Here is a 25,946-nt window from a genome sequence, read left to right on the forward strand (position 1 = left end):
ACCTCTATTACAAAATAGATTTTATTTCAAGAGAATAAATACCTGTGTTATCAGGTTCTTCGATTAATTATGTTATTTCTAACCAGGAAATGCAAATAAAAGGGAATCCTGAAGGGAATATTGTTTTATATGCCTCGGACTGCTAAGAGAGAAGGGCAACAAGCAGTGCAGCTGAGCGGCAACAGCAAAATGACACACTGGTTTTTATGGCATGGAGCAAAGAGAATTTATGGAATGGAGAAAAGAGATCCATACCTCATCCAAAGTTCCACCCTTTAAGCTGTTGTGGTTGATCTCTATCAGAAGAGGGGATAGTGCATGGTGTTTCATACAGACAAGAGGGAGGAGAAAGACGTGGCAACACACTCACTGACACACCGACACACGCACCTGTCTCACATACAGTACATTCATGCAGACATTGCCGTCACTCTCTCTGTGGAATCGCTGGTGGCAGACAGTTTGTGCCAAGATGCCCTTTTCTGACTGGCTCCTGGTTGGCACTCTTCTGGCACTTGGAGGTAAAAGTTTAGTTCTAACTTCCTGTGATGATTGATGTATCCATATTAATAAGTGCACAGTGCATGATTTCTGTGCGAAAGGCTATGCGAGAGGCTCTTGGTTGGTATAGGGTACATTAGAATTTGCCATCTGCTGTTTGTTTCATGCCTGTTGGATTATTCATTGGAATAGCTTTGAATGTAATTTGCCTGAGAATGAATCTAATGAGAATGACACTCTTATCAATGATGATGCATTCTGACATGTTGTTTAGAAGTCAATCTTTGGATTGCTTCTATTGTCTTGTTTGAGAGAACTATTGTGTTGCACTTGGATGTTATGAAAGGTATTATTATACACGATTTGTCTGGCTTCTCTCTTCTTTCTCTACTTGCAGAGGTTCTATAATTTGTAATTTTCTCACCATTGCATTTAGTCCTAATTTGCCCCTGGATGAAGTTACATAGATTTTTGGGGACAAATCACAGCGCTTACTGTAATGTCTGATTAAAATCAGTAACTGAACAACAACATTGATCTAGGAATGTGCTTACACAGCACTTTAATTGTCACATTCCAAGGTCTCTTCCTCATTTGTTTTTTTCTCATTTCAGGAAGCTGGAATGTCATTCATGCAGATGGTGGGTCTGAGAGGAACTGCTCTAAAATCCCGCCGGTATGATGATCTAGCCCAGATTTAGTGCTGTTATACCATGTGTCCTTGTATACCATGTCCCTTCTGGGGACTCAAATAAATGTGTAGTGAATGAGTGTCAGATCAGTCAATATGTAATCAGGTCAGACACACAGTATGCAGCCCTGTTTTTACAAATCTAAGGCTCACTCATTGGCATATTTAGCCTCGACCCATGTTTATAAAGAGACTCAGAGCAGGCGTTCTGGTTAGTATCAGGTCCTCCCTGTCCATATCATTTGATGAATTAATATTATTATTATCGAAAAAGGAAAAACTGATCCTAGATCAGCACACAGGAATCTACACTAAATATCACTCAATTCCACTGTTGTTTTACTTCACTCATTCAGTGTGGACATATATTGGGGAACTTGAGTTTTGGATCCCAGGAAACTCTCTATTTTGAGAAATCCACCCATCGTGACTCTGACTATCACGTTAATCATTTATTCATGTCAGTAGGTGATTCACATTTTAAGGTTGGAATTCAGCCCTCTGACTCTCTCCACTGTTTGTTCCAGTACCTGCCCTCCACCGTGGTCAACACTACCCTACGGCTGCAGGCCTTGAGGGAGGCTATGAGTTCCTTCAATGTCTCTGCCTATATCATCCCTGGGACAGACGCTCACCTGGTAGGAGTGTGTGTATGTACGCATATGTGTGCGCTTGGTGACCAAGTGTGTGTGTGTGTGTGTTGTGTGTGGTGCTGACAACATGTGTATCTCCTACAGAGTGAGTACATCGCCCCACGTGATGCACGGATGGCTTTTATGACGGGTTTCACAGGCTCTGCAGGTAGATCTCTAGATGTCCTTGCCTCCCTTATTTTTTCTCCCTTCCTTTCCTAATTCTCCTCCCCTCAGTTCTAAAATACCACACTCCCTTCCTCTCCTCCTGTCTCAGTTTTAGTCCTTCCCATTCATCTCACCGTTCTACTTCAGTTCATTTCTCACCCCCCCCCCCTCCTCTTCCCTCCTCCTCCTTAGCCTCTCCTACCTCCTAGTCCCACAATCATTCCACTCCCGTCCTCCTCTCCTGATACCCTCTCTTCCACTCCTCCATCTTCACTGCTTCTCCTTCGCACATCCATCAGCTCCCTGCCCCCTCCCCCACCCTCTCAGAGCCATTGCTGAGTGACAAATGAGCTGTGAATCAGGGAGCTTCCATAGACCGATCAGCCTGGTCTCATAGACTAGAAGTAACATAGTAAACTCAAATCTGGGACACTGAAATTAGTTTGAGATGTTACATTTGGTATGGTTACATAAGACAGAAGGTTACTTAAGGCAAAAATTAAAGGAGGGTGGTGGGTCAGGGTGGATAGGTGGGTATATAACGTGAACATCTAGAAACCCAAAGGTTGTCTGTTCAAATCCCATCAAGAACAACTTGAACAATTGAACAAATTAGCAACTTTTCAACTACTTACTTATTTTTAGCTACTTTGCAACTACTTAGCATGTTAGCTAACCCTTCCCCTGACCTCAACCCATTAACCTAACTCCTAACCTTAACCCTATCCTTAACCCCTAGCCTAGCTAACATTAGCAACCTAGCTAACGTTAGCTTTAGCCACCTAGCAAACATCAGCAACAACAACTTGGAATTCGTAACATATCATATGTATTGCAAATTCGTAACATATTGTACAAATTGCAATTTATAACATATCATACGAATTGTAATTTGTAAAATATCAAATTAAATGGTTGATGGACATCCACAAATTAATACATATCATACTAAATGGAGGGAGACAGATTTAGGTACACTACGTTAAGTCTACCCTTGAGACCAGGTTGGACAGATTGATGGGGAGATCTATTCCTGGACTATTGCACGGACATAAACGGATGATCAATGCCATTTCTGTACTAGAGCTCAGGCAGATGAATAGATCATTCCAAGCACAGTTAAAATTTCTCCCCTGTGAATAAGAAAAGGTATTTTATAGTATCTTTTTTTTTTATCCGGCAGATGTTCAGATTAGTCTGAGTCTGGCAGTTTGCGATATGTCAATAGAGGTCAACACCAGTATTACAAAGCTGTTATGATTGTGTTATGAAAATGCTTTGAATAATTTGGTACATTTTGTGATCATTGGTACTGTTGTACGTCCCTCTGGTATGTACTTGTCATATAAAGTGCCTTCGGAAAGTATTCAGACCCCTTGACTTTTTCCACATTTCGTTACGTTACAGCCTTATTCTAGAATTGATTAAATCGTCCCCCCCCCCCTCATCAATCTACAAACAACACCCAATAATGACAAAGCTAAAACAGTAAAAAAAATAATATTAGATTTACAAAAGTAATCAGACCGTTTACTCAGTACTTTGTTGAAGCACCTTTGGCAGTTGATTACAGCATTGAGTCTTCATAGGGATGCCACTACAAGCTTGGCACACCTATATTTGGGTAGTTTATCCCATTCTTTTCTGCAGATCCTCTCTAGCTCTGTCAGGTTGGATGGGGGAGTGTAGCTGCACAGCTATTTTCAGGTCTCTCCAAAGATGTTCGATCGGGTTCAAGTCCGAGCTCTGGCTGGGCCACTCAAGGACATTCAGAGACTTGTCCCGAAACCACTCCTGCGTTGTCTTGGCTGTGTGCTTAGGGTCGTTGTCCTGTTGGAAGGAGCACCTTCACCCCAGTATGAGGTCCTGAATGCTCTGGTGCAGGTTTTCATCTAAGATCTCTCTGTACTTTGCTCCGTTCATCTTGGCCTCGAACCTGACTAGTCTCCGAGTCCCTGCCGCTGAAAAACATTCCCACAGCATAATGCTGCCACCACCATAATTCACCGTAAGGATGGTGCCAGGTTTCCTCCAGACGTGACGCTTCGCATTCATGCCAAAGAGTTCAATCTTGGTTTCATCAGACCAGATAATCTTGTTTCTCATGGTCTGAGAGTCTTTAGGTGCCTTTTTGCCAAACTCCAAGCGTGCTGTCATGTGCCTTTCACTGAGGAGTGTCTTCCGTCTGGCCACTCTACTATAAAGGCCTGATTGGTGGAGTGCTGCAGAGATGGTTGTCCTTCTGGAAGGTTCTCCCATCTCCACAGATGAAATCTAGAGTTCTGTCAGAGTAACCATCGGATTCTTGGTCACCTCCCAAGGCCCTTCTCCCCCGATTGCTCAGTTTGGCCAGGTGGCCAGCTCTAGTAGGAGTCTTGGTCGTTTCAAACTTCTTCCATTTAAGAATGATGGAGGCCACTGTGTTCTTGGGGACCTTCAATGCTGCAGAAATGTTTTGGTATCCTTCCCCAGATTTGTGCCTTGACATAATCCTGTCTCGGAGCTCTACAGACAATTCCTTCGACCTCGGGGCTTCGTTTTTGCTCTGAAATGCACTGTCAACTGTGGGACCTTATATAGACAGGTGTGTGCCTTTCCAAATCATGTCCAATCAACTGAATCACCAGTCAAGTTGTAGAAACATCTCAAGGATGACAAATGGAATCAGGATGCACCTGAGCTCAATTTCGAGTCTCATAGCAAAGGGTCTGAATACGTATGTAAATACTGTAAGGTATTCTGTTTTTGAGGATTTAATAAATTTGAAAACATTTCTAAAATAGTGAGTGTGATAGGGACTGGGAGATTAGTCAAGATTCAGGGAAAGTTGAACGTAGCAAAGTACAGAGAGATCCTTGATCCAGAGCACTCAGGACCTCAGACTGGGGCAAAGGTTCACTTTCCAACAGGACAACGACCATAAGCACATAGCCAAGACAATGCAGAAGTGGCTTCGGGACAAGTCTCTAAATGTCCTTGAGTGACCCAGCCAGGGGACAGAGCTTGAAAGGATCTGCAGAGAAGAATGGGAGAAACTCCCCAAATACAGGTGTGCCAAGCTTGTAGCGTCAAACCCAAGAAGACTCAAGGCTGTAATCGCTGCCAAAGGTGCTTCAACAAAGTACTGAGTAAAGGGTCTGAAAACGTATGTAAATGTGATATTTCAGTTTAGGTTTTTATACATTTGCAAAAATTTCTAAAAACCTGTTTTCGCTTTGTCATTATGGGGTATTGGGTGAAGATGGTTAAGATTTTTTTTATATTGAATCAATTTTAGAACAAGGCTGTAACTTAACAAAATGTTGAAAAAGTCAAGGGGTCTCAATACTTTGTGAATGCACTGTAAGTTGCCTATGCATAAAAGAGTACAATAACTCTGACATGACCACACATCATTGAAACTGAACACAACCCTCCATGATGTGTAATGTAACCCTCCCTCCCCAGGCACAGCAGTGGTGACCCTGAACAAGGCGGTCCTCTGGACAGACAGTCGCTACTGGGTCCAGGCTGAACGCCAAATGGACTGCAACTGGGAGCTGGAGAGAGATGGTAAGATGCTTTGATGTGATTCATTAACCGATGCCAATGGAGACAGCTCGTCTTACTGGGGTCCGACATATAACCAAAAATACGTTACAGACAAAAGTCTTTACAATTGACATACATTTACAAGCATTAACATGTCCTTTGTGTGTGTCGTTTGTGTGCATGAGACTGTATTGCAAAGAAGAGCTGCAGACTGTGTTGACTAGACTAGAGCTGCAGACTGTGTTGACTAGACTAGAGCTGCAGACTGTGTTGCTTTCCTGTCTGCCTGATCCTTTCATTTCAAATCCCCATCTCTATCTGATGAAACTACGAAAGGAGAAAGGAATTACAGTCACAAACACATACACAAAAAAAAGTGTGATAGGCATGCAAGCCATCAAATAATCAATCAAATTAATTTTATGAAGCCCTTTTGATATCACCAGCAGCACAACGTTCTTTACAGAAACTGTACCCAGCCTACAACCCCAAAGAGCAAGCAATGCAGATGCAGAAGCACAGTGTCTAGGAAAAACTCCCTAGGACGCAATAACCTAGGAGAAACCTAGAAACCGAGTCTTCTTCTGGCTGTACCAGGTGGAGATTTATGGGTACATGCTGTAAGACCAGATCTTTTTTTTCAAAACGCTCAAACGTTCATAGATGACCAGCTGGGTCAGATAATAACCATGGTGACTGTAGGGGTGCAACAATTCAACACCTCAGGAGTCAATGTTAGTTGGCTTTTCATAAACAAGCATTCAAAGTTTCAAAGTGAAAGGTGCGGAGGGGGGTTAGCAGGAAGCAGCAGCAGGTAGGAAGTGAGGGGGTTGAGCAGCAGGTCTGGGACAAGGTAGCGCGAGCGCACCCGGTGTATTATCAAATATAAGTCTGAACAAAAACATAAATTCAACATGTCAAGTGCTGGTCCCATGTTTCATGACCTGAAATAAAATATCCCAGAAATGTTCCATACACACAAAAAGCTTATTTCTCTCAAATGTCGTGCACAAATTTGTTTACATCCCTGTTAGTGAGCATTTTATCCTTTGTCAAGGTAATCCATCCACCTGAAAGGTGTGGCATATCAAGAAGCTGACTTAACAGCATGGCCATTACACAGGTGCACCTTGTGCTGGGTGGGGGACAATAAAAAGACACTCTAAAATGTGCAGTTTTGTCACAACACAATGCCACAGATGTCTCAAGTTGTGAGGGAACCTGCAATATACATGCTGACTGCTGGAATGTAAACCAGAGCTGTTGCCAGATAATTTAATCTACCATAAACAAATTATGATTGGTTGCGCCCCTGCCCAGTCATGCGAAATCCATAGATTAGGGCCTAATGAATGTATTTCAATTGACTGTTTCCTTATATGAACTGTAACTCAACAAAATATTAGAAATTGCTGCATGTTGTGTTCTTTTTTATTATCAGTATATTATTATAATAGAGCTATGATAGAGGTAACCTTAAACAAACACATTGCCACGGCTCCCAAATGTCAAACATTCGTTTATGCAATCTGAACAAATGAAACTGTCTCGGCAAGGAAGATGACTGTTGTGACAATGTTTACTCAAGCAATTGCCTGGTCTGTCCTATTGTTGCTTCTGCTCCACAGTGTCCATCAGCAGTATAACTGACTGGCTGATTCGGGAGGTCTCGGACACTGACAACATCGGCTTTGACCCCTTCCTCTTCTCTATCCGTAAGGCAGCCCATAAAGATCCATGTCATACTTGACAGACTATGGCACTTTGGTTTAGCAAATAAGTATTCATGTACTATCAAATACATGGCACTATATATGCCACTTAGCAGATGCTTTTATCCAAAGTGATTTAAAGTACAGTAAATGCATACAGTATATGCTGTGTATGTGATCCCTGCAGGATGTACTACTGTATAATGGTTGTCTTTTCCAACCCCACAGAAACCTATGAGTCCTACAGCTACAACCTAGTTCCAGCCAAGCTAATGCTGAAGTCCATCCCTGACAACCTGGTGGACCGAGTGTGGACAGACAGACCCCTCATCCCTCCTGATAACCTCATCCGCCTGCCCGACAGAGTCGTAGGTGTGTGTGTGTGTGTCACTGTCTATCCATGTGTGTGTGAGCGTGTGCGTGTGATGAGTGTGTGAATGAGCGAGTAAGTTACTGTGCAGTTCCCTTATCTCTGGGCTGATGAATAGATAAATACCGGCAAACAGTGCAGAAAGCCATAGGCTCACAAACTGTCATAAACATCCCCTTTAACTGCTTATGGCTGGTAATCATTGCAGATTATTACTCTGTGGAAGGGGGAAATGAATGGGGTTGTTTCCATTAGTCTTGTCTCTGTGTGTTTCCCCTGATAATAAACACTTATAGTCCATGCCTGACTTGGTTCAGAGCTGTCCTGAACGTGTACCAGCAAATCTAATTGTTGGGGAATTGCGTACCAGCTCCTCTATTTCAAACAAAGCAACCTATCCCTGTCCCGGATTCACACACTGAAGCAAAACATGTTGATCAAATTGGAATGAAGACAAGATCTTCATTGAGTAGGAGCGTGGGCATTCATTTACAGATTTCGCTTTGTTCTACTTTATTTGACGCTAGTGTGTGAATCTGAGAGTGACAGTAGGCTGTCCTGGGTGTGCAGGCTTTTGTTCAAGCCCTGGTATAACCGCATTGTAGGCTAAACGTCATCTGCTCGACAGGACCTTGATAAGCAGACTTGAGTGTTTCAGGGCTGGATCATAAGCCGAGCCTGCACACCCAGGAGCTCTCCAGATGGAGGGTTGACCACATGTGGACAACATGTGACTAACTGTGCAGTTCTATGTGGGGGGCTAAGTGCCTTTATCAAGGGAACAATGCCAGGTGGTGGTAGGTCTACACGGGAGCAGACACAGCAGCTTCCCAGTGTCAATAATGCTTACTTTTGAACGTAGGCTATAATAATAGTCATGAAAATTTGGTGAAAATGGAGAAGTCGTGGAAAATGTGTTTAAACCATTAACAGTGAATAATCAGAGAGCTCTATAGCATAATGTAATTGGTGAATTTTGGTAATCGTAGTCTAATGGACCGATTTGGAAAAAGACAGCTCCTGCACTTATTCCATCCCAAGACATACACTGCTGAGAGTTCTGTTTTACCTTTTTGTTTTCTATTATCATGATTAGACAGCAGTAGGGATGTGTGAGTAAAATCACTGGGGGAAGCCAAACCAGGGGAAAAAGCCATATTACAACCTATGTGTTGTGATAATTGCGTTGTTTGCTCTATAACCTGGTAGTTCATATGCCTTTCAACCGTGATATACTGTATAGGCCTAAGGCGGAGAGAATAAGAAGACATTGGCAGAATAAATTCAACCACACCTTTGTTTCATCACTAAACCGGAGAGCAACATCTGTCTGGTGAAGTCCACAAAGCATATTGCATGTAATAGACAGTTACATGACCTGCAGCATGGTCAAGCAAGTTAATGTTTCCAACATTGTTGGACCACGAATTTCAATTTCAACATCATCAAATCACGTACGCTTAATCTAATGCAGTGACAACTAAAATATACCAAAAGCAATTTAGTCCAATCAACGTAAGCTAAATATGATGTGGCTGTTCGTGGTTCTGATTTCTCTGTGTGTGGGTGCGTGCGTGCAAGTAGAAAAAACACGTCGACCCACCCTACTTGTAGAGAAACGCGAATGCCACCCTCCTCTCTTTCGTGTTGCCGAAACGATCTGTCACTCTGTCATACAGTACACGCTTTTATTTTTTTGTTGTCCTAGGGTATATCTGGCTAAAATGCTTGCTCGCTAGCCTAACTTCCTTTCATGGGCAACGTTAGCTAGTTAGCATTAGCCTTCTACATTTCAATTTGAGTAATTTAGCAGACACTCTTATCCAGAGCGACTTACATCTAGCTACATATTCAACATCCATCCTCTCAGGCCAGGGGCACATTGTATGAATGTATGGTTGGATCAGAATCACCGTTATAATCATTTGCCAGTACGGAGAATTAAAGGTTAAACATTTCTTTTAATTATTAAGTAAAACCACAAGTCCAAATCCCTATCTCCATCTATTGCTAATTTAGGAAAGGGCCTATTTTAGCTAGCTAGCTAGCCAGTTTACTTTAGCTCAACGCTGATAGGCTATTATTTTATACTTTTTTTTTTATCAAGGAAGGCCAAAGCTCGCTGGCTTCCCTTGCATTCAATGCTACAGGCGGCAACAATGTCATACTCTTTTTGACCAGACAGAATCAGATAGATGGCCTACAAATACAGAAAAAGAGGGGCACTATTTCACTATCTCGGATGCTTTCCCCGGTGAGATAGATTCAGCCTCTTAGAAATTGAAGGAAAATCATGAAACACAGAGAGATGAAAAATAAATATATTGGTCAATTTGTTGGGGAAACCTGGCTTCCCTTGGCATCCATGAATACACTCCACTGTTAGACAGTAATTTTATGGAGGGATCATAAAACAAACGGCCTTTATGGTGACCCAGAGTCTGATTGTGTTTTCTCATCTGGCGCCGACACACACCTGTTTGACAGAGAGGACCTGGCAGATGAAAGTGGAACACATACGGACTCAGATGACAGACAATCCTTACAAGCCCACCGCGGTCCTGCTCTCTGCTCTTGATGAGACTGCCTGTAAGAATGTCAAACCTGGAAACTCCTTATTCATATTCATTCCCTTAACATTTCATTATTTGAAGTCCTCATTTAAGTCTTTTTATCTGCTCGGTTTCAGGGCTGTTTAATCTGCGTGGTAATGATGTCCCCTACAACCCCTTCTTCTACTCCTATACACTACTGACCTTGAATGAGATCTGGTGAGTCTGAAGTCCTAGTCCGCACGTGCTCAAACGTGCTCAAACGTGCCCCTTGAGTACCATAAAAGTTGTTAATTAATTTGTCTCTCCCTCTCAGGTTGTTTGTACACAAAGACAGAGTGACAGAAGACTTGAAGTTATACCTGAACGCCACTTGTTACCTGGCACACTGTGTGCAGTTGTTAGAATATGAACAGGTGCGGGTAATGCTGAAGAACTACATGACCACACCTGGTGTGAAAGTGTGGATTGGAACAGAGTACACCAACTATGCCCTGTATGAGCTCATCACTCCAGAGGTGAGGACAGGGGTGGGATATAACCTATTATTATACTCCTCACTGACTGGTAATGGTCCATTCAATGTGTGGTATATTCATTTATCACACCTCCCTACACTTTACTGTGGAAGAAAGTTGTTGTTGTGTCGCATTTCATGTACATGAGTATGAACTGAGAGTATTAAAACCATATCGCTCTACCCCTTTGTTTTAGGAGAAGTTACTGACCAGTGCCTACTCTCCGGTGCTGACCACTAAAGCGGTGAAGGACGAGACAGAGCAGCGCATCCTGAGAGATGCTCATGTATGTGACTCACACACCATTCAAAATCCTATTTTTCCTCACCCCTAACCCTAACCCTTAACCACAAATCCTAAACCTAACCCTTAAGCCTAAAATAGCATTTTAACAAATTCAAGACATGAAAAAAGTCCTGACTTTTCAAAACTATTCTTGTTTTCCTACCTTGTCAGGACATTATGGTCCTGATAAGGTAGGAGAACATGTACGCATGCACACACACACACACACACACACACACACACACACACACACACACACACACACACACACACACACAGAGAGAGAGAGAGAGCTGGAAACTCAAGACTCCCTATTCCCTCTCTTTATTGAGTTGTGCTCTTATTAAGCCATAAAGTCTTACAACAGACACGCTGGTGGCTCCAATAGCTCTTCAGATGTGTTATCAGTTCATCTCGACAAGCCATACTTTTCCATATCGGGATTGTTATATTGGAGGCAAGATTGCATACGTTAGCATTAGTGCTTTCAATACCCTTCATGGGACATCCTGTCTAAGATACCCTGATTTTCTGTCTTCTATCCATGACCAATAAAGTCAGTTTTTATGATTGGCACCAATAAAGCCCTTAAATGTATGGTTCTTACAAGGGTGTGTTATTATAAATTCTTCCGTTCCTGCCGTCATGGCTTTCAGCTAATGGGGATCCAGATAAAGATACAGATCTGAGCGCGGCAGTAAGATATGACAGACTGTTGGCATTCACATTTAATATGGGCCAAAATGTCAATGTGTTTGGATGAATTATGACTCTGGATGGACGTTGTCCTTTGAATCAGATCTAGTAATCAGCTTACACACCCTAACCTCAACCATTACACACCCTAACCTCAACCCTTACACACCTTAACCTCAACCATTACACACCCTAACTTAAACCATTACAAATCCTAACCTCCACCAGCTTGAAAATCCTAACCTCAACCACTGTGGGGAAAAACGGAATGCTGATCTGAGATCAGGTGCCGTATGTATCAAATATCTCAGAATAGGAGTTCTGACTTAGGATCAGTATTATATTTTAGATCACAATTAATAAGATTACATGAACCTGATCCTAGATCAGCAGTCCTACTTTGAGATGCTTGAAACATACAGCCCCAGAGTTCAAGGGTAACGTCATCCTACTTCTCAGTTGTAATAGGAGAATACCTTGCGTGGTTTGATTGTCCTCCCTTGCTCTCCGTAGGTGAGGGATGCCGTTGCAGTCATACAGCTACTGATGTGGCTGGAAAAAGCTGTACCAGAGGGGAAAGAGACAGAGATGACAGCAGCATATTACGTCAATGAGTGTCGCAGGTGGGGAGAAGACGCACACACACATGCATGTATGCACACAAACGCAAGCACTTAAGCACACACACACACTTAATCGCTAACACTGTCTTTGACACTTGACAGCAAGCAGAAGGACAGCAGGGGGCCAAGCTTTGAAACCATATCTGCCAGTGGGCCCAATGCTGCTCTGGCCCACTATAGGTATCTAGAGCTTTTCTTTTCCACCTTGTCTCCTAATGTTTTTGCTTAGTATCTGCCTCACTGTACCACTAACTATTGTTTTGTCACAAACATTGTATTATAGCCCTTCTAATGCAACTAGCAGAAAGCTTACTGTTGATGAGATGTACCTGGTGGACTCTGGTGGACAGTATCTGTGAGTAGAAAAGCTTATTCACTATAGCTGAGAATGTAGTTATCACCATAGAATTACAAATAACACATTAGATTAGTAACTTAATAGGATCTCTATGGTAAATATTTGCAGTTTATTCTTCAGTTATTATCCACATTGATTAAAATGTGAGCCATGACTTGTTCTTCTTGTGACCATAGAGATGGGACCACTGACATCACACGAACTGTTCACTGGGGGACCCCCACCGACATGCAGAAGGTACAGGTGGCCCTATGGGGCTAAGTAGCTTTATATATATACAAGGGATGGGCAACTTTGATGGGGGTGGGGGCCACAAAAAAATCTGAACTCATCACAAGGGGCCGGAGTGGCTTGCGGGTCTGCGTACCCACATCCATACCCGCAGTCTGAGCCGGCCCTAGCCTTTTGGGGGCCCAAGTGAAATTGTGTTACCTCCGTCAAATGAATATGTAGATATATACCTTCATACCTGATATATAACTTTATGTCGCCTATAGTTATTTAATATGTCTATTCTCATCATTTCAAACCAATTCTCTGGTCTACACTGTTCTTTCACTCCAAAGGAGGCCTTCACTCGTGTGCTCATGGGAAATATTGAAATCTCTCGGACCATCTTCCCCTCAGGGACAAAAGGTGAGTGCAATGCAATGTACAACTGCACAGAAGCAAATGGTCATTCACGTCACACTGTCAGAGGCTACTACTGGTGGATATGTAAAAGCATACGTGCAATGTTCTATACAACCACAAGAGGGCACTCCTTTTTCACTAGTCCCTTAGCAAGGTGATTTTTGTGCTTATTTTACACAAAGTACATTGTGTCTGTTTGAGGCCCTGTTTGTTGAATACTTTGAAAATACATCAAATCAAATCAAATCAAATTTTATTTGTCACATACACATGGTTAGCAGATGTTAATGCGAGTGTAGCGAAATGCTTGTGCTTCTAGTTCCGACAATGCAGTAATAACCAACAAGTAATCTAACCTAACAATTCCACAACTACTACCTTATACACACAAGTGTAAAGGGATAAAGAATATGTACATAAAGATATATGAATGAGTGATGGTACAGAACGGCATAGGCAAGATGCAGTAGATGGTATAGTGTACAGTCTATACATATGAGATGAGTAATGTAGGGTATGTAAACATAAAGTGGCATAGTTTAAAGTGGCTAGTGATACATGTATTACATAAAGATGGCAAGATGCAGTAGATGATATAGAGTACCGTAAATACATATACATATGAGATGAGTAATGTAGGGTATGTAAACATTATATTAAGTGGCATTGTTTAAAGTGGCTAGTGATACATTTTTACATAATTTCCATCAATTCCCGTTATTAAAGTGGCTGGAGTTGAGTCAGTATGTTGGCAGCGGCCACTAAATGTTAGTGGTGGCTGTTTAACAGTCTGATGGCCTTGAGATAGAAGCTGTTTTTCAGTCTCTCGGTCCCTGCTTTGATGCACCTGTACTGACCTCGCCTTCTGGATGATAGCGGGGTGAACAGGCAGTGGCTCGGGTGGTTGTTGTCCTTGATGATCTTTATGGCCTTCCTGTGACATCGGGTGGTGTAGGTGTCCTGGAGGGCAGGTAGTTTGCCCCCGGTGATGCGTTGTGCAGACCTCACTACCCTCTGGAGAGCTTTACGGTTGTGGGCGGAGCAGTTGCCATACCAGGCGGTGATACAGCCCGACAGGATGCTCTCGATTGTGCATCTGTAGAAGTTTGTGAGTGCTTTTGGTGACAAGCCGAATTTCTTCAGCCTCCTGAGGTTGAAGAGGCGCTGCTGCGCCTTCTTCACAACGCTGTCTGTGTGGGTGGACCAATTCAGTTTGTCCGTGATGTGTACACTGAGGAACTTAAAACTTTCCACCTTCTCCACTACTGTCCCGTCGATGTGGATAGGGGGGTGCTCCCTCTGCTGTTTCCTGAAGTCTACAATCATCTCCTTTGTTTTGTTGACGTTGAGTGTGAGGTTATTTTCCTGACACCACACTCCGAGGGCCCTCACCTCCTCCCTGTAGGCCGTCTCGTCGTTGTTGGTAATCAAGCCTACCACTGTAGTGTCGTCCGCAAACTTGATGATTGAGTTGGAGGCGTGCATGGCCACGCAGTCGTGGGTGAACAGGGAGTACAGGAGAGGGCTCAGAACGCACCCTTGTGGGGCCCCAGTGTTGAGGATCAGCGGGGTGGAGATGTTGTTACCTACCCTCACCACCTGGGGGGGCCCGTCAGGAAGTCCAGGACCCAGTTGCACAGGGCGGGGTCGAGACCCAGGGTCTCGAGCTTGATGACGAGTTTGGAGGGTACTATGGTGTTAAATGCTGAGCTGTAGTCGATGAACAGCATTCTCACATAGGTATTCCTCTTGTCCAGATGGGTTAGGGCAGTGTGCAGTGTGGTTGCGATTGCGTCGTCTGTGGAGCTATTGGGTCGGTAAGCAAATTGGAGTGGGTCTAGGGTGTCAGGTAGGGTGGAGGTGATATGGTCCTTGACTAGTCTCTCAAAGCACTTCATGATGACGGAAGTGAGTGCTACGGGGCGGTAGTCGTTTAGCTCAGTTACCTTAGCTTTCTTGGGAACAGGAACAATGGTGGCCCTCTTGAAGCATGTGGGAACAGCAGACTGGGATAAGGATTGATTGAATATGTCCTTAAACACACCAGCCAGCTGGTCTGCGCACGTTTAAATGTTTTACTCACCTCGGCTGCAGTGAAGGAGAGCCCGCAGGTTTTGGTAGCGGGCCGTGTCAGTGGCACTGTATTGTCCTCAAAGCGAGCAAAAAAGTTATTTAGTCTGTCTGGGAGCAAGACATCCTGGTCCGCGACGGGGCTGGTTTTCTTTTTGTAATCCGTGATTGACTGTAGACCCTGCCACATACCTCTTGTGTCTGAGCTGTTGAATTGCGACTCTACTTTGTCTCTATACTGGGACTTAGCTTGTTTGATTGCCTTGCGAAGGGAATAGCTACACTGTTTGTATTCGGTCATGTTTCCGGTCACCTTGCCCTGGTTAAAAGCAGTGGTTCGTGCTTTCAGTTTCACGCGAATGCTGCCATCAATCCACGGTTTCTGGTTTGGGAATGTTTTAATCGTTGCTGTGGGTACGACATCGTCAATGCACTTTCTAATGAAAGTCTTTCCTTCTTTGAGATCGCTGATCTCACACGACTGAAAGATATATTACAAGCGTTTCGCTACACCTGCAATAACATCTGCTAAACACGTGAATGTGACCAATACAATTTGATTTGATGAGGGATTCTTTACTTTCATGGTTGTGTTAAATCAGTGATTACTTCAAGAGAGGAATGAAAAATACATGTTTTAAAGTATGCCAACAAGAAGTGGTTGTAAAGGTTTGAAGGATGTTTGACACCAGGGCACGTTAACGCTTTTGTTTATCAACAGGTGTAAACATGGAGATGTTGGGGCGCCGGGCATTATGGGAAGTGGGTCTGAACTACGGCCACGGGACGGGTCACGGCGTGGGAAACTACTTTGGCGTCCATGAGTGTATAATTGCTTGACTTATTGTTTATTTTGAATCTTTAGTATCGTTTTATGATACTGATAATCAGAGTTGTTGTGATTTCATTGTAGCAATCACACTGTATTATTTTCACTTTTTTTTTTACAATTCTCAATGCTAAAAAAAATCCTTGAATCCACTATTGAAAATAACAGAAGGAAATTAAAGTAGCTGTACAGTATGTGACCATACAGTGGGGCAAACAAGTATTTAGTCAGCCACCAATTGTGCAAGTTCTCCCACTTAAAAAGATGAGAGAGGCCTGTAATTTTCATCATAGGTACATTTCAACTATGACAGACAAAATGAGAAAAAAAAATCCAGAAAATCACATTGTAGGATTTTTAATGAATTTATTAGCAAATTATGGTAGAAAATAAGTATTTGGTCACCTACAAACAAGCAAGATTTCTGGCTCTCACAGACCTGTAACTTCTTCTTTAAGAGGCTCTTCTGTCCTCCACTCGTTACCTGTATTAATGGCACCTGTTTGAACTTGTTATCAGTATAAAAGACACCTGTCCACAACCTCAAACAGTCACACTCCAAACTCCACTATGGCCAAGACCAAAGAGCTGTCAAAGGACACCAGAAACAAAATTGTAGCCCTGCACCAGGCTGGGAAGACTGAATCTGCAATAGGTAAGCAGCTTGGTTTGAAGAAATCAACTGTGGGAGCAATTATTAGGAAATGGAAGACATACAAGACCACTGATAATCTCCCTCGATCTGGGGCTCCACGCAAGATCTCACCCCATGGGGTCAAAATGATCACAAGAACGGTGAGCAAAAATCCCAGAACCACACGGGGGGATCTAGTGAATGACCTGCAGAGAGCTGGGACCAAAGTAACAAAGCCTACCATCAGTAACACACTACGCCGCCAGGGACTCAAATCCTGCAGTGCCAGACGTGTCCCCCTGCTTAAGCCAGTACATGTCCAGGCCCGTCTGAAGTTTGCTAGAGAGCATTTGGATGATCCAGAAGAAGATTGGGAGAATGTCATATGGTCAGATGAAACCAAAATAGAACTTTTTGGTAAAAACTCAACTCGTCGTGTTTGGAGGACAAAGAATGCTGAGTTGCATCCAAAGAACACCATACCTACTGTGAAGCATGGGGGTGGAAACATCATGCTTTGGGGCTGTTTTTCTGCAAAGGGACCAGGACGACTGATCCGTGTAAAGGACAGAATGAATGGGGCCATGTATTGTGAGATTTTGAGTGAAAACCTCCTTCCATCAGCAAGGGCATTGAAGATGAAACGTGGCTGGGTCTTTCAGCATGACAATGATCCCAAACACACCGCCCGGGCAACGAAGGAGTGGCTTCGTAAGAAGCATTTCAAGGTCCTGGAGTGGCCTAGCCAGTCTCCAGATCTCAACCCCATAGAAAATCTTTGGAGGGAGTTGAAAGTCCGTGTTGCCCAGCAACAGCCCCAAAACATCACTGCTCTAGAGGAGATCTGCATGGAGGAATGGGCCAAAATACCAGCAACAGTGTGTGAAAACCTTGTGAAGACTTACAGAAAACGTTTGACCTCTGTCATTGCCAACAAAGGGTATATAACAAAGTATTGAGATACACATTTGTTATTGACCAAATACTTATTTTCCACCATCATTTGCAAATAAATTCATTAAAAATCCTACAATGTGATTTTCTGGATTTTTTTTTCTCATTTTGTCTGTCATAGTTGAAGTGTACCTATGATGAAAATTACAGGCCTCTCTCATCTTTTTAAGTGGGAGAACTTGCACAATTGGTGGCTGACTAAATACTTTTTTGCCCCACTGTATATGTTTGGATTTGACTAATCTCAATTCCGTCACAGGGCCTGTTGGCTTTCAGAGCAATAACATTCCATTCCGGGAAGGCATGTTCACATCTATAGGTAAGATCTTACCAAATCAAATGTGTGTCCTTATCTTCAATTAACATCTTGAGGTTTGTCAGAAGGTTCATGTAGATTTTTTTAGATGCCTTTTTGACTTGAATGAATAGGAAGAGAATGGAGACCTTTATTTCATGAGCAGGCTGTATCTCTTGCAGAACCAGGATATTACAAGGAAAATGACTTTGGGATCCGTATTGAAGATGTTGTCGTCATCGTGCCAGCTCACACAAAGGTAGATAAACTATTGAACTACAGCGTTTTTATTTAACATGTGGAAATATCAGATAAGTGTGGGTAAATATGAATAACATTTAACAATGATGGGGATGTATTAAAGCTGTGAAAAGATTCTAGCTATCCATAATATGACGTCAATTATCAGATGTAAAAGGTCTGACAACTACGGTGCATTTGCAAAGTATTCAAACCCCTTGACTTTTTCCACATTTTGTTAAGTTACAGCCTAAAATGGATTAAAATGTTAAAAAATCCTAATCAATCTACACACAATACCCCATAATGACAAAGCAAAAGCATTTTTTTCTCAACATTTCTTAAAAATAAAAAACAGAAATAACTTATTTCAGACCCTTTGCTATGAGACTCGAAATTGAGCTCAGGTGCATCCGGTTTCCATTTATCATCCTTGAGATGTTTCTACAACTTTATTGGAGTCCACCTGTGGTAAATTCAATTGATTACACATGATTTGGAAAGGCACACACCTGTCTATATAAGGTCCCACAGTTGACAGTGCATGTCAGAGCAAAAACCAAGCCACGAGGTCGAAGGAATTGTCTGTAGAGCTCCGAGACAGGATTATGTTAAGGCACAAATCTGGGGAAGGATACCAAAACATTTCTGCAGCATTGAAGGTCCCCAAGAACACAGTGGCCTCCATCATTCTTAAATGGAAGAAGTTTGGAATCACCAAGACACTTCCTAGAGCTGGCCGCCCAGCCAAACTGAGGAATCAGGGGAGAAGGGCCTTGGTCAGGAAGGTGACCAAGAACCCGATGGTCACTCTGACAGAGCTCCAGAGTTCCTCTGTGGAGATGTGAAAACCTTCAAGAAGGTCAACCATCTGTGCAGCACTCCACCGATCAGGCCTTTATGGTAGAGTGGCCAGACGGAAGCCCCTCCTCAGTAAAAAGCACATGACAGCCCGCTTGGAGTTTGCCAAAAGTTAATTAAAGACTCTCAGACCATGAGAAACAAGATTCTCTGGTTTGATGAAACCAAGATTGAACTCTTTGGCCTGAATGCCAAGCGTCACGTCTGGAGGAAACCTGGCACCATCCCTACGGTGAAAGATGGTAGTGGCAGCATCATGCTGTGGGGATGTTTTTCAGTGATAGGGACTGGGAGACTAGTCAGGATCGAGGGAAAGATGAACAGAGCAAAGTACAGAGAGAGATCCTTGATCCAGAGCACTCAGGACCTCAGACTGGGGCAAAGGTTCACCTTCCAACAGGACAATGACCCTAAGCACATAGTCAAGACAATGCAGATGTGGCTTCGGGACAAGTCTCTGAATGTCCTTGAGTGGCCCAGCTAGGGGACAGAGCTTGAGAGGATCTGCAGAGAAGAATGGGAGAAACTCCCCAAGTACAGGTGTGCCAAGCTTGTAGCTTGTAATCGCTGCCAAAGGTGCTTCAACAAACTACTGAGTAAAGGGTCTGAATACTTATGTAAATGTGATATTTCAGTTTAGTTTTTTATACATTTGCAAAAATTTCTAAAAACCTGTTTTCGATTTGTCATTATGGGGTATTGGGTGTAGATTTATGAGGAAAAAAATTCATTTAATACATTTTAGAATAAGGCTGTAAAGTAACAAAATGTGGAAAAAGTCAAGGGGTCTGAGTACTTTCTGAATGCACTGTCTCCAAATGTGTGATTTTTTTACATGTGAAATGTCAGAAAATCATGTGTCTCACGTGTGAAATCGTCTTTGTGAGACGTGACTTTTCCATAAGGGATGCCAAAGGTTGTGTTCCAGGCTTCATGCATTGTATCAACCAATAGTTGTGTGTCACGTCATCAACTATGCAGTCCGACATCAGATTGCTATATTATATGCTGATACGTTAAACACATTTGTATTGATTAGCGATCCCCATTAGCTGCTGCCGCTACTCTTCCTGGGGTCCAAACACATTAAGGCACTTACATCACTGGCATGTTTCTGCAATGTAGTCCGCTAGGAATGCGTCCAAAGAGTGTGACAATCGTTGACGTTCTGCCCTTTGTGTATTTTTCTCCGGCAGTATGGCCATAATTACCTGACCTTTGAGACCGTATCATTGGTCCCGTATGATAGGAAGCTGATTGACACCTCTCTCATGAGCCCTCAACAGGTAAGAAACGCATGGTGTGTTGACACTTAACGTGTACACTCTGTCACGAGGCCTACTTACTGTAATGACAGCCGATATCGTAAACACATAATCAGCAGTCACGATAAAACATCCTCACCGCCATCACAGCTAGTGTCAGCTCAATTAACAACCGAACTAAGACTGACATGACGGCCATTATTCAATTACATATTTAATTTCCTTCATTCATTTCCTTTATTATATTTGTTATTTATTATATAGAATCCCACTTTGTAAAATGGCAAAAAGGGGTCAGTGGAGATTGGGTCAGTGGAATTACTATGTATGTATTCTGATATGATCTCTGTTATGCACGTTCGGTCGTTATTATGACTGCATTATAGTATGACTGAAGGTTCAGAAAACATTGAACGGTTCAATTCTCTGGGACATCTAGTACGATAGCATGAGGTAAATACACATTTGACTGGCAGGTTGAGGTGTATTCATGCTGACAGTGTGGGTTTCCTCTGAAAATCCCCCTCGTAGTTTACAGGCAGCTTCCAAGACCTGCAAGTTTTTATTTTTATTTTTTTTAGAAACCACGTATGACGTTTATCAGCAGTGATATTACTAACTATCTGAGGTCTCAGAGAAAACAAAGCCAGCACTTTCATGTTGTACATGTAGCCTGATCTGTAATCTATTCGTGTTTATGTTCAGCCGTGCTACTTTTTTTTATTGTATCTTGGTCATTTTAGAAACAGTGCTCATATATTATTGCAGTTTGAATTAAGTACACCTGTCACTCAAAGTGAATCTCACACTACTTCTGTACACACACGTATGACTACTGTGAAAGCCAAAACGGGTCACATATGACCTACAGTACCAGTCAAAAGTTTGGACACACCTACTCATTCAAGGGTTTTTCTTTATTTTGACTATTTTCTATTGTAGAATAATAGTGACGACATCAAACTATGAAACAACACATATGGAATCATGTAGTAAACAAAAGTGTTCTAGGCAGAGTTGCAAAGAAAAAGCCATATCTCAGACTGGCCAATAAAAAGAAAAGATTAAGATGGGCAAAAGAACACAGACACTGGACAGAGATATGGCTTTTTCTTTGCAACTCGGCCTAGAAGGCCAGTCGCCTTTTCACTGTTGACGTTGAGACTGGTGTTTTGCGGGTACTATTTAATGAAGCTGCCAGTTGAGGACTTGTGAGGTGTCTGTTTCTCAAACTAGACACTCTAATGTACTTGTCCTCTTGCTTAGTTGTGTACCGGGGCCTCCCTCTCCTCTTTATATTCTGATTAGAGCCAGTTTGCGCTGGTCTGTGAAGGGAGTAGTACACAGCGTTGTACGAGATCTGCAGTTTCTTGGCAATTTCTCACATGGAATAGCCTTCATTTCTTAGAACAAGAATAGACTTGACGAGTTTCACAAGAAAGTGCTTTGTTTCTGGCCATTTTGAGCCTGTAATTGAACCCACAAATGCTGATGCTCCAGATACTCAACTAGTCTAAAGAAGGTGAGTTTTATTGCTTCTTTAATCAGGACAACAGTTTTAGGCTGTGCTAACATAATTGCAAAAGGGTTTTCCTTTTAAAATGATAAACTTGGATTAGCTAACACAATGTGCCATTGGAACACAGGAGTGACGGTTGCTGATAATGGGCCTCTGTACGCCTATGTAGATATTCCATAGAAAATCAGCCATTTCCAGCTACAATAGTCATTTACAACATGAACAATGTATACACTGTATTTTTGATCAATTTGATGTTATTTAAATGGACAAAATATTGCTTTTCTTTCAAAAACAAGGACATTTTTAAGTGACCCCAAACTTTTAAACGCTAGTGTATGTGGGAGCTCTGTTGGAAAACTGTTAGAAAAGCATTCCAGGTGACTAATTCATGAAGCTGGTTGAGAGGGTGCCAAGAGTGTGCAAAACTGCCATCAAGGCAAAGGGTGACTACTTTGAAGAAACTAAAATATATTTTGATTTGTTTAACACTTTTTGGTTACTACTTACTACATGATTCCATATGTTTTATGTCATAGTTTTAATGTCTTCACTATTATTCTACAATGTAGAAAATAGTACAAAATAAAGAAATTAGAAAGAAATTGGCCTGCCATATAGAAGGCTTCTGTCTATTTGAGTTGGTCAGTCCGCGTTGGTAATCCTGACGAACGCGGCTTTAAAAAAAAAAAAAATTGTGTAGTGGAGCTATAATAAGTGATACTCTCCACTTTCTGGAGGATCGAGTTTTGAAATCAGTGGAATTAGAGTATGATAGCTAAAGAGATGTAGAAAACAACTGTCTCTGGATTACATCTTCAAACTAAGGGCAACCGTGGCATGGCATCCGTGACAGGGAAACGCGTCCATCCTACATGATGATGTAAGATCTAGAAGTCTAGCTAGCTACATTTTCAGATATTACTCATTTCTAATTTTGACAGAAAGTGGTTTCATTTCATGCTAAAGTGTACTGTTAGCTAGCTAGCTAACGTTAGCTGGCTAGCTCCCTAGCTAACGTTACGTGTATGACGTTATTATTCAAATCCCAAAACCGTTTGCTTTGCTAGTTAGAGCCTAATGTTAGCTAGCTATTGTGATCACTGCATCCAAAGGGTATGGATACAGCTTTCGAACAAAGTTTTACATCATTAGTAAAAATGTGATCAATACATGTGGATGATCTTGTTCCAGATTACCAGATTACAGGCATGGGTTACAGTGAGAAGCTTCTTCTTGAGTGGACAGCTTGAAAACCAGTCAATATTCAGGTCCCCAAGAAAGTAAACCTCTCTGTTTACATCACACTACATTATCAAGCATTTCACACATTATTTAGATACTGACTGTTAGCACTTGGTGGCCTATAGCAACACCACAAAAGAAAATACTTTAGATGTGCCAGGTGAACCTGCAACCTCAACACTTCAATAACACTTGACATAACATCTTCTCTAAGCATTTAGGGCTCCCGAGTGGTGCAGCGGTCTAAGGCATCTCAGTGCTAGAGGCATCACTACAGACCCTGGTTAGATCCCGGGCTGTAACACAACCAGCCGTGATCGGGAGTCCCATAGGGCGGCGCACAATTGGCCCAGAGTTGTTTGGGTTAGGGGAAGGTTTGGCTGGGGTAGGCAGTCATTGTAAAATAAGAATTTGTTCTTAACTGACTTGCCTAGTTAAATAAAGGTTAATAAATTACAGGGATATGTCTCTGAATTGACTGACCTTCATCTCTTAAAGTAATGATGGACTGTCGTTTCTCTTTGCTTATTTGAGCATAATATAGACTTGGTCATTTACCAAATAGGGCTATCACCCCTAACTTGTCACAACACAACTGATTGGCTCAAACGCATTAAGAAGGAAAGACATTCCACAAATTAACTTTTAACAAGGCACACCTGTTAATTGAAATGCATTCCAGGTGACTACCTCATTGTAACGATGTGCGCTGAGAGTGAGTGTTTTAATTAATAAATAAACATAACATGAACAACGCACAGACATAACACAGAAACAATAACGCCTGTGGAGGGAACCAAAGGGAGTGATGTATATAGGGAAGGTAATCAAGGAAGTGATGGAGTCCAGGTGAGTCTGATGACGCGCAGGTGTGCGTAACAATGGTGACAGGTGTGCGCCATAACGAGCAGCCTGGTGACCTAGAAACCAGAGAGGGTGCACATGTGACTCTCATGAAGCTGTTTTAGAGAATGCCAAGGGTGTGCAAAGGAGTGGCTACTTTGAAGAATCTCAAATATAAAATATATTTTGATATATAATATATATATAATATTTTGATTTTGATATTTTGACTTTTTTTGGTTACTACATGATTCCATATGTGTTATTTCATGGTTTTGATGTCTTCACTATTATTATACAATGTAGACGTTTAAGATGAGGGAGAACAATTATTTTTTTATGAGCATGGCCTTATTTCTATTGAGTGCATGTATGTGTGTCCGTGCCAGCTTACTGTGGTGTGTGGCACTGGGTTGCTGCTCATTTGCCCCCCTGACCCAGTCTCCATTGTTCTCCTCTTCAGCTGCAGTGGCTGGATAATTATTACCTGACCATACGTGAGCTAATGGGGGCTGAGCTGGACAGGCAGGGCCTGACAGAGGAGAAGAAATGGATGCTGAAGCACACAGTACCTTTCCAGAGTGCCACTGCTTCTGCTGCCGTCTCCTCCCTCAGCCTGACCCTCACCGCCTTGGCCACCGCCCTCCTCCACAACCTCCTCTGAGGAGCCTCCATCCCTACGCTCCACTTCTCCTTCCATCTCTCAGTCCTTCTCTCCCTTCATCTCATCGCACTCTCATCGCATCTGTTATGGCTAGTATTATTATCTTAGCTGTCAGCCTGTGCAGTGCCCGTGCATAGTAAATGTATTGTTGTCGTTCAATGTTTGATTTGAATGAATGTTTTGCTTGGTACCTTTTAGTTTTTTTCAATTTGTTTATTTCATTATTTGGTGATTATGTTCAGCTGGTTTGTTTTGTCATTTTTTGATGTGTCCAACCTCTCTGTGTTTCGAATCAGTTTTTTAAATTTGCATCCCAAAAGGGGGTCTTGGCTGTAGACAGTGTAAATTGATTTGTAATTTATTAAAAGAGGATTATTTGAACGTTTGAGTACCATTTTGTTAACTGACCTGTTGTTCACTACTTTACTTTCTGTGTAGAATGATTGAAATGTATATCAAGCATACTGTACTTTGTCCCTGAAGAAAAAGTTTAACCAACCAAACTAAATAGAAAACACTGCATTACAAGACGGCCATGATGACAGGGCAAGTGTTGTATTGTAATCTGTGCCTGTTAGCACTTTGTGAGGGACAGATAATTGGGGTCATCATCACATGCTGTGTTAATCAGTGTCTCTAAAAGCAGATATTGTCACTGTCTGATATGAGTCTCACCCCCCATCCAACCATCTGAACAGCTCTTGAGGTTCGTCTAGCTTTACCACATGTGAAGAACTAGTGCCAGCGAGATGGGGGCCGTTGCTTAGCAACAGACCTGTCAAGAGCTGCAAGAAGGTGTGAATGTGGCTTTTACGAAGACGTCCGCCCTGCTGCAGGCTTTTTTTCGACTTGCATCCCTCCCGTATAGGAAAACAAGTTTTCATAAGAAGAGAAAGATGGCTTGGCTGTGCTGTATTTCCATTGTTGTTGGTTAGATGACACTGTCCATTTAACTCTCTGTGTGTTTGAAATGGTTGGGTCTGTGGCTATGGCCACTGGAAAAAGAGGAACAATGCAATTACTAATATTTTCCTTACACAGAGACAATGAGCTCATATTTTCAACTAATGTTGAAAATATGAGCTCATTGTCTCTGTGTAAGGAAAATATTTCCCTGGGACCTGAACACAGTTCTAGTAAATGTACTATATCTTAACTTTCACATTGTCCCTAAATGAAGTGTATACTGTTGTGTATACTGTACATCCTCTTGGATTGCTACTGTTTATTCTTTCAATGAAACCAGTATGTCTTATG

At 42.3% G+C, this 25,946-nt stretch overlaps 1 protein-coding gene across 1 annotated transcript; it reads left to right on the forward strand.

The window, feature by feature from the left end:
- The first annotated feature begins 341 nt into the window (after positions 1–341).
- Positions 342–25,070, forward strand: xpnpep2 (X-prolyl aminopeptidase (aminopeptidase P) 2, membrane-bound). Its single transcript, XM_039012050.1, has 21 exons — positions 342–521; positions 1,116–1,177; positions 1,720–1,830; positions 1,930–1,993; positions 5,440–5,544; positions 7,152–7,238; positions 7,464–7,607; positions 10,093–10,194; positions 10,295–10,376; positions 10,474–10,675; positions 10,872–10,961; positions 12,170–12,279; positions 12,382–12,459; positions 12,563–12,634; positions 12,814–12,874; positions 13,204–13,273; positions 16,062–16,166; positions 18,017–18,076; positions 18,235–18,311; positions 20,350–20,439; positions 24,489–25,070. Exons 1-21 carry the CDS (start codon positions 413–415, stop codon positions 24,687–24,689), a joined length of 2,082 nt encoding a protein of 693 aa, XP_038867978.1. The 5' UTR covers positions 342–412; the 3' UTR covers positions 24,690–25,070.
- Positions 25,071–25,946: the final 876 nt, after the last annotated feature.

This window comes from Salvelinus namaycush, chromosome 17 (genome assembly GCF_016432855.1).
Source record: "Salvelinus namaycush isolate Seneca chromosome 17, SaNama_1.0, whole genome shotgun sequence".
Lineage (NCBI taxonomy): Eukaryota > Metazoa > Chordata > Actinopteri > Salmoniformes > Salmonidae > Salvelinus > Salvelinus namaycush.